The sequence below is a fragment of the Perkinsus marinus genome (assembly GCF_000006405.1).
Source record: "Perkinsus marinus ATCC 50983 genomic scaffold scf_1104296935218, whole genome shotgun sequence".
NCBI lineage: Eukaryota > Perkinsozoa > Perkinsida > Perkinsidae > Perkinsus > Perkinsus marinus.
Window position 1 is genome coordinate 114,705 of NW_003214550.1, and position 8,855 is coordinate 123,559.

General features: G+C 47.5%; 3 protein-coding genes across 4 annotated transcripts; all 3 read left to right on the forward strand.

The window, feature by feature from the left end:
• The first annotated feature begins 80 nt into the window (after window positions 1-80).
• Window positions 81-3,815, forward strand: Pmar_PMAR029474 (hypothetical protein). 2 transcript variants are annotated; one of them, XM_002784499.1, is made up of 6 exons: window positions 81-212; window positions 560-1,058; window positions 1,329-2,801; window positions 2,871-3,269; window positions 3,320-3,418; window positions 3,496-3,815. In XM_002784499.1, exons 1-6 carry the CDS (start codon window positions 100-102, stop codon window positions 3,700-3,702), a joined length of 2,790 nt encoding a protein of 929 aa, XP_002784545.1. In that variant the 5' UTR covers window positions 81-99; the 3' UTR covers window positions 3,703-3,815. The 2 variants fall into 2 exon arrangements, with proteins under 2 accessions (XP_002784545.1, XP_002784546.1); XM_002784500.1 differs by having other exon boundaries at window positions 3,323-3,418.
• A 2,083-nt stretch (window positions 3,816-5,898) lies between these two features.
• Pmar_PMAR029475 (conserved hypothetical protein) lies at window positions 5,899-6,516 on the forward strand (the record flags this gene model as incomplete). Its single annotated transcript, XM_002784501.1, has 1 exon — window positions 5,899-6,516. The coding sequence occupies one exon, from the start codon at window positions 5,899-5,901 to the stop codon at window positions 6,514-6,516; it is 618 nt and encodes a 205-aa protein (XP_002784547.1).
• Window positions 6,517-8,143: 1,627 nt separating this feature from the next.
• On the forward strand, window positions 8,144-8,835 carry Pmar_PMAR029476 (subtilisin, putative; the record flags this gene model as incomplete). The annotated part of the gene is made up of 1 exon (XM_002784502.1): window positions 8,144-8,835. The coding sequence occupies exon 1, from the start codon at window positions 8,254-8,256 to the stop codon at window positions 8,833-8,835; it is 582 nt and encodes a 193-aa protein (XP_002784548.1). The 5' UTR covers window positions 8,144-8,253.
• Window positions 8,836-8,855: the final 20 nt, after the last annotated feature.

Here is an 8,855-nt window from a genome sequence, read left to right on the forward strand (position 1 = left end):
TTTTCATGTTTAGTGAACGCGTTTACTGCCTTCGAATCGGGACACATGACCTCGACAGATTTTACATCGTGTTTCTTAACAGTTGCACTCGGGTTGATAATGGTTTGTTACAATGTGATGAACCTCGCAATCACCTGGGCGCTTCACGACAACGATACTCGATGCAAGCAGATTCGGATGGAGACGGGACAACGGATGGAATTGATTATGCTGTAGGACGGGACTCTCAAACCTAAAAATGTTACGCATCCTTATCTTTTTATCAGTATCGAACTTGAGGCTCACAATTGAAAGTATGGCTTCACATGTTTTGGTTGAAAAATTGTCGATCATGATAGCTTTTTAATTCCTATAGCTTGACATTTGTGTATTTTGAAGCACTTCCCAAACGGGCACCCTCACTCGGGACCAAAGAACTTCGTGCAACACGTATCACGTGAGAACCGAATGTAATTCTCAGTCATAACTAGTGAGGACTCTCAGGAAGCTTCTCTTTCACTTCTCGAGCTCGCTGAATAATAGCTCGTTATCGTGAATGTTCTAAACAATCACTCTTCAGATACCGTGTGTGTAGTTCTATCGACTCGTTCAACTTTCCCATGGATAAAAGTTGTCACGGCGAACCTATTTGGTCCTCGCATTGGACTAGCCACCGCAGTAATTCTGGTGGGCATGATAACCGCGCGGATGGCGCTAGGGAGGATCATAGTTGTTCTTGGACCTATCAACCGGATTTTGCTCACTATAGAGGACAATGGTGGGATCGAGAGCAGCATGGAGATAATTCATCATGGGTTTGGAGTCGAGGAGACGCTCCTTCTTGGAACTACGATGACTGGTACTCAGTCGAGAACGGCGCTGACGAATGGGCTTGGCATGGTGATGGATGGTCGTGGTCGAATGGATTAAGTGGCAATGCGGAAGATTATTCGTGGTACGATGATTGGAGTGGATGGTCCTGGAAGGAATGGGACGAGTCGAACACAATGGGTGCTCGTGATTATGATATTTCGGCTCGAGATTCCGGAGCTCAAGCATCTGCACCTGCGAACATACAGGTAAGCGAAACTACGTCTGGAACAATTTCGTCTTTCGGGCTCGCTGGCTTCTGCTTCCTAGTAAGAAACAGGAGCCAACGAGTCGTTGGTAACGAGCCAGTGTAGTAGAACTATGGATATCATCATCAACTAAATTGAGTCATCCCTTGATAGTAGACTTCGTTGAACTTGATTTTTTTCTTCATTATCATCTAGACAACGTCCTACGACTCGTAACGACAATCTCGTTGAGCTGCAACTTGGCATTTATCCGATCTTTCTCGGGTTCAGGTCAACGTCGGAGGGAGGTTGCCGCCTAGCAACTGGCGGGGCAACTGGAGCTACATCGGATCGCTGAAGCTACAAGAGGAGGAACTGAATGGAACTGAGTCACTCAACCGGGTCAACGATTTGGCTGATCGAATCGCGGGGTCTATGGGAGATTGTAGTAATCTTCGAGTTGAGAATACTCGAAAAACGGGCGCTGATGTTACTATGAAGAGCCTGGAGTGTCGAGATCATGATAATTGTGGTGTCCGATTGCGCGCTGTCATCGACTCCATTGACTCGGAGGTTCTGATTTTCCGCAACGATAAATCACATTCCGAAGTCGCTCGAGGTTCCGCCCTGAGTCGTTTTTCGACCATAAAATTAGCTGCTGATGTTCGTGCTAAGATCAAGTTGGCTGTTCGTGCCAATCGAAATACTACGGCAGGAGATTTGTATGCCAAATTCGTGGCCCCGCATCCAATCAATTATCCGAGTGGTGAAGACGAGAGTGCTCGGGAGTATCGGAGGCGATTGAAGAAGCATGTAGGCCACATTAAGAAGGGAGAGATTAGACAGATGAGGCAGGAGGGTTTCGAGAGTGTGGAGGAGTTCTCACGAACAACTGCACAGCGGCATTCGTGGGCCGAAACTGATTGGGCCAAATGCTTACAGCTATTGCAGGATGGGAGCAGTCTGAAGCCAGGCATGGTGCACATTGGGAGCATGATTGGGTCTGAGCATTATTGTATTGCCGTGTGCCCTACAGCTGGTATTGAGAGTCTCTATCATTATGCTAAGGCGGCTGCAAAGGAGAAATCTGCCATTACAATCTATTGTGATGGTCAGCCTAGCGTTGTAAGAGGTAATGACTCAACCACATATACTATTGGAGTCTCCAAGGTGAGCTTGACGACTGGTGCAAGAGGTGATCAGCCATTCAGAACGAGCCTATGCCCTGTTTTATTCTGTCTGCTCGATTCCGAGAACAAAGTTGCGCTGGGAAGTGCGTTTGGCTGCTTCAAAAACTTGCTTCAGAGGATTGTGGCTGATTTGGATATCAAAATAGGTGGTGCCGTGGTGGATGCCGATGTCGCTGCTGTACAAGCGCTTCGCGATACTTTCGGCAACATAATGGTACACCGTTGCAGGTGGCACAGAGAGCAATCCATTGCGAAGGCAGATAAGCTAACTGCTGTTGATAGAGCTCAAGCAAAATCGATCGGTGAAATGCTGGAGCGCTCTGGTGATCCAATGGTTCATAAGGGTATCCTAAAGTGTGCATTAGCTGACACGAAGACTTTCTCAACGAGGCTGCGCAAGTATCTACAGACCTCATCAGAAGAGCGCTTCGGCACATGTTATCTTTCACCTGTATGGTACGATGATGTCCGACAGCCACACTTATTGACGATGTCACTCGATAATAACATCAGTGAATCATTCAATGCTGTCGTTAAGCGCAAGCTAGGACGCCGAATGGCTTCTGGATACGAGGTAGGTCAAGGTTTACGGCTCGATACATGCTTCACCATATGTCCTTTCACTTCAGTTTGAGATCCTCAGGTATATACCCACTTTCTTGAGATATCGACAATACTCGATGCGTACTTGGAACGAGGAACCTTCACTAAGTACGACACTGTCAGGCTTACCCTGCTTGATAGCAGTATCTCTCGGGCTTCGACTCGCTTACCCACTTCATCGATACGAGTCTCTGAAGAAATGTATCTAGTGGCCTCGGCTGGTCGGGCCCAGCAGAAACTTATGAGCACTGACATTGAGAAGTTCCACAGTCTGGATCATTTGCTATTGAGAGACTGGGATACATCAGTTCTATCTCTCTACTCTGTGAGATGGTTATGCGAGCAATGGGTGTGCCAGTGTATGGCTTATTGCCAAAGCGGGCAGTGTCATCACGTTGCAATGATTGTGGAGACTATTAGAGGTGCAAGCAACTCTCAAGTAAGTGCTCTCTACCCTACGGGTGATTCAATTCACGTCCCCATTTTCAGCAGTGCTCAGCAGTCTTTGGACGCCATGCAGTCACACACAACACGTCTTCACTGCTACATGGCAGTTCACCATCGCAACAGATGGATGCATCATCAAGAGTGAGTACTCATCCTCGACTGGACTACACTGTGGTCGCTACAGCTACTATAGCATGGTAGCTACATTTTTGCTTCAGAGCTCTACCAATGCGGTACAACCTCCAATCGGTAAGCGTAGGATAGCAGATGGTGTTCTACGCAAGAATGGACGACCGCAGTATTGGGGTCCTGCGCTGAAAAAAAATAAGACGGATACAATGCCAATCAAGCCCATAGATCTCGATTCTCTCCCTCCCCATATCGCTGCAACTGTGCGTGATAATATATATGAATCTCACGACTAGAATCTAGCATCTAGTCACTACACTAGTTGAACTTATTCCTGCTCTCAGTCAACTATTATTTTGTAGTAGCGTAGTTCATAATTTTCTCATCGAGTAGTCTCCTTTCCTCAACCTCATGCCCTCCTTATCATTAGCAACTACACAAGTTGCGTTCTTGGGATGGTCGACGTTCTTCGTTATTGGGAATCCCAATTTGGGATGGTTCTTGGGATATTATTCGAGTGTCGCTTTGCATAACCCAGTTAGCACAAACTCAACGACCATTGTCAAGCAACGTTTGTTGACCTTGCACCACTTCTATTGATCCAGTTCACATTCGCCTTGAACAAGCCTTATCGTGTGGGGAAGGTCGCATCGGTCCTGTTGACGTCAATTGCAAAGTATTACATCGGCGGGATGAGTGTTTTAGCGTAAATCAAGGATACGGTTCCTCAGGGATCCAGCAACTGATCCTGGGATTAGAACGCGGTTGTTCCGCAGTGGAATCTTGGAATTAAACGTAGTACGTTTAGTTCTAAGATTCCGCTGATCCAAATATACTGACAGTTTACTGTTAGTATGTTTGGATCAGTGAGCTAGACTCTACAGGCATCGTCTGATTAGCAACTAAACTTCAGCCGCATTGTCGCTGCTGCAGTTATTTGGTAGATGCGACATGGTTCAAACACTATTCTATGAGTGATTGAGGCAGGTCGCGAGAACAGGAGAGTTTTCGATTTTCTCAGAAAACATACACTGCTACACATCAAAAGGAGAAGCCGTACTTTATACTTTGACACTTGTTTAATTTTATATTACATCGTGATACCGCGGAAGCGTGTTGCAAAAACTTAGAAATGTGTTGCAAATGTTCGTGTTCCATTGCGAAAGTCTGAAATCATTACTGTAATATGCTGTCTTGTTACGTATTTTCCTACATAAGAGTGTGTTGCATTGTAATACGGATAACAATATGATGTGGGAAGGGCGCTTGCGAATTGCAGATCACAATCATCTTCCTGCCTTTCGCCAAAATAGCCAAACCATTTGGCTACTTTGGCCCAAACGTTCGCGTTGCATTACCCCGATCATTTTCGCAACCGTTGCACAAAGAACACGCATCAAAGCAACTCGCCGAAAGTTGCATAATGCAGCAATCATGTTGCATTAGTGAGTCCTTGTCGGACGTTTCGCAACAATGTTGCGAATCTCGTATTATATCCACAACCGTTGCAAAACAGCGAATTGCAAAAGTGAAATCACCCGGGTAGCATGTAAGTGGTGGCAGCTTGATCCCAGTTTCGATCTTGTTAGAATTTACCATCCAGTAACCTCCAGTGGAGGTCCTCCACACCACGATGAGGTACTGGGACCAGTGAGGTATGAATGCAACGTAACTGGCGTCCAGTTACTGGCCTGTTTTGCAACTTGCGAATTGCGAACATCTTGCACGCGCTCGCCCTGACGTTCGATATCAAAAAAAGTGACAGGATGCGAGAAATCTCGTATTTTTTTGGCCTTACGGCCGATAAGGTCTGCTGAGACGCGGCGTCTTAGACGCCTATGAATGTCTTTCGGACCTTCTTTTAGGGTGATGTTGGAGAAAAAGACGATTTTGTACAATAATTCCCCAAATAAGGTCCATTATTCCCCTTTTTGGCCAGTCATTATTCCCGGGAACTAAAACGGGAATTATTGGGGAAGGGAAGAATGATTCTTCCTCACCCTTCAGCCACCCTGACTTATATTGGAAGTCAACCGGGGAAGATGCTATCAGCGTTGATTGCGAGCGGGAGCAAGAACCCTGTTATTTTGCTCGATGAAATTGACAAACTCGGGGGAGGGGCGAGCAGTTCAATTTCAACAGACAATTTCGTCGGCAACGAAATTCCGATCGATTTAACTCGAGTACTTTTCGTTGCGACTGCGAATGACTGTGAGCGAATTCCGCCGGCTCTCGCAAATCGTTTCGACGTGGTCAGGCTCGCGGGATTCGTGGGGAGAGAGCAGATACGAATTGCGCGGGAGTATTTGATTCCTGAGTGCGAAAAGATATGCGGTATCTCGAATGATACTATAGTTATCGAGGACTGCGCACTGCGAAGAATTGTGGAATCTTACTGTCGAGAAATGGGAGTCCGAGAGTTGCAGACGAATTTATGGCGAATTTTCAGGCGCGCGGTGGTTCGGTGTTGCGAAGGGACGGAGGAGCTCCCTATGAGAGTTACGGAAGAGAGTCTCGTCGATTGGCTGGGCTTGCCAACCTACCCTGGAAATCGTTGGACGCGTGGTATCTCTCCCTCGAGTGCATCGGTGGTTGGTTTGGGATGGACCGAGGCCGGCGGGACGATGCTGGAAGTAGAGTGCCTGCCGAGCTCAGAGTGGTTGATAACGGGGCAGGTGGGAGTGACGCTGCAGGAGACTGTCAGGATAGCGGCAAGTTGGAGCAAGATCACTAATCCTATGCACGTCAATATTGGCCCTGATGTCCCAGCAAGGAAGGACGGTCCTTCTCTGGGCCTAGCGTTAGCGGCACTGTTCTGGGCGCAGCGACGAGAGCGAACGGTTCCTCATGGGATTGGTTTCACGGGGGCGATAACGCTGAGTGGAGGAGTAGAGGGCGTTGGTGGTATCCGAGAGAAGGTGGTGGCTGCGAGTTTGGGAGGGCTAAAAGTGGCGGTGTTACCCAAAGCGAACGAGGCGGAGTGGAAGGCGATAGAAGATGGATTAAAGGATGGGTTGGAAGTTGTTTTCGTAGAGGACCTGACGGAGCTCGAAGGCTTGCTAGATGAGCTTGCGGAATTGAGAAGGGAAAGTTTCATGTATGAAGTGTGATGGTTTCTGTTAGCAGTCGTTGAGGTTGCGTTTGACGGGACAGTATCACATTGGGGAGAAGACCGCTGCCTCTATGACGCCCATTGATCAGACGGCCGTACAACGAAGTTGCAAATATATTGAATGTTGAGTAGGCCGTTCGTGAAACTCAGAATCGGACTTCATTTTCCATTGTAAACTTTACAATGTAAAGTGGTGCCGGTCTATGGTAGTCTCCAGCAGTGGATAAGGAATAATTCATGACTTCCTAATGGTGGAATGTTACCACCGAAACTCTCGATCATATTTTGAGAAACTCGTTTTTCGGAGGGGAAAAATCTCCAAGCCCGGTGGATATCATTCCTTGATAACCTCACATACTATAGTGAGTAGAAATAATCACCACAACACAGCTTACACAGAGTCATTGAAGACACTTAGTCTTCACTTCTGTCCTGAAGTACCACAGCGAGATACCTTTAGTAGACAGCGCAACTGTGCGCCTTTCATGCTTACTAAGCATTGCTTAGCGTCGAGCATAGCTAAGAGCGTGTCTCGCACTGTCTTCCTCTAAGATAAGAGCAGGTTTCGTCTTTGTCTTGGGAACCTGTGTTCATGAGCAGCCCGAGGGTGACGCTCACTACTAAACCGATCCTTAACAGGTCTTATAATTATAAGTATGATAACTAAAAGTAGTGCCAGCTTACGCTGAGATACTAGCTACATAAATACACAGGAGACACTAACACAATCTCATCACAGTATAACATAGGCCTAAGGCCTTAATCTTAAAATCTTAACATCATACTTCGTATGAGGATTGCCGATTCTCGGCAATCGAAGCATGGTCTAAGTTGCAGTGATCTGGGGTAGAGATCGGACATACAACACGAAACAGATGGACGTTCTTTCACCAAGACACTACGCGCCCAACTGGCGTCGCCCGTAGGAGGCGTCAGTATATCGAGGCGTGACTATTCGAGGCGAAGCGGAAAGGGTGTATTTCGGGGTTGTCTCGGGGAATTACAGGGGCTCCAGCGTGCATGAATTCGAATGCAGCGGATGAACAGATAATACGGTCATTGTGATTGTCACGCGTGCGATGCTGAATCTGGTCGCGTGGCAACTGGGCACGGGTTGATTGTTAGCTGCTCATCGTCCCAGTTCTTAGCGCCTCTCATTGTCATCTTCATCTCGCTACTGCATCCAAATACTCATAGTAAGGTCCCTCTCGGTTGTGTTGGCTAATATGAGCACTGAAACCACCAATTAGCTAAACTCTGTCCGAATCCTACAACGCACAGACATTGTGCGCCGCAAAGTAATGCCGCTCGCACGCTTGAAGCCTATGCCATGTTCATGTTATCGTATCTGGGTGACGAGACAACCTCCGTAAGAAGGTTAGCGACAATCTCATAGTTGTTACGACTATTGTAATCGTTAATTCTGTGAATGTTGTTAAAGTGGCATACATTTGCAGGATGTAGTTGTTTGTAGGCGCTTGTGCGATCGTTACTGTTACCACGCGGATCACGTTCCGGACCGAGTCGGCTCCAGCCAGGCTCGAATAATACCGGCACCTTGTGATCTGCAATCGCGCGAATACGGTTATTTTCAGGAATATCCCTTCATAGCATCATGTTGTTCGCACGTTCGGCATTACTATCGACGGTCCTATTATATGTGATAGCCTCCCAACGCACCCTGTTGAGGGTATCCCATCGCGGAAACTCACTCAATGTTCGTCTTCTACCGGATATGGTTGCGCAGGCAGTGACTGCATCTGCTGGAAGGAAACGTTTCCTCAGCCAAGACGACCTCGACTGTGAACGATGCTTCACGCAGGATGGTATGGTCTATGTCTTGAAGGCAATAGGGGTCCAGATTGTAGAGTCGACATGCTCAGTTGATCACAATAGTATTCTGAACTACTTGAAAAAAGCCGCAGGGTTGCTGGGCATCGAATTTGATTGCGAGCCCGATGTGAAGATCATCCTGGATCCTATCCCCAGTATGGTTCAAGCCTCAGCTACTTGTACTGGTGGCAATCCTGTTCTCGGCACCAACGACCCCGGCTCTTCTTGTCAGCGTTATCTCGAAGTCATTCACCTGGGAGCTGCCTGGCGAGCGGCTCGTTCTGCCAAGTTGAAGTTGAAAGATGTTGTGCTGGCCGTCATTGACACGGGGGTTGATACGACTCATCCTGATCTGGTCAATCAATTCTGGAGAAATCCAGCTGACGGGTCTATTGGATTCAACTTCGCCAAGAACAATACCAATGTGACTGATGTCCTTCGCCATGGTACCCACTGCGCTGGGCAGTGCGGTCGCCCAGACTAATAACTGCATTGGCATTGCAG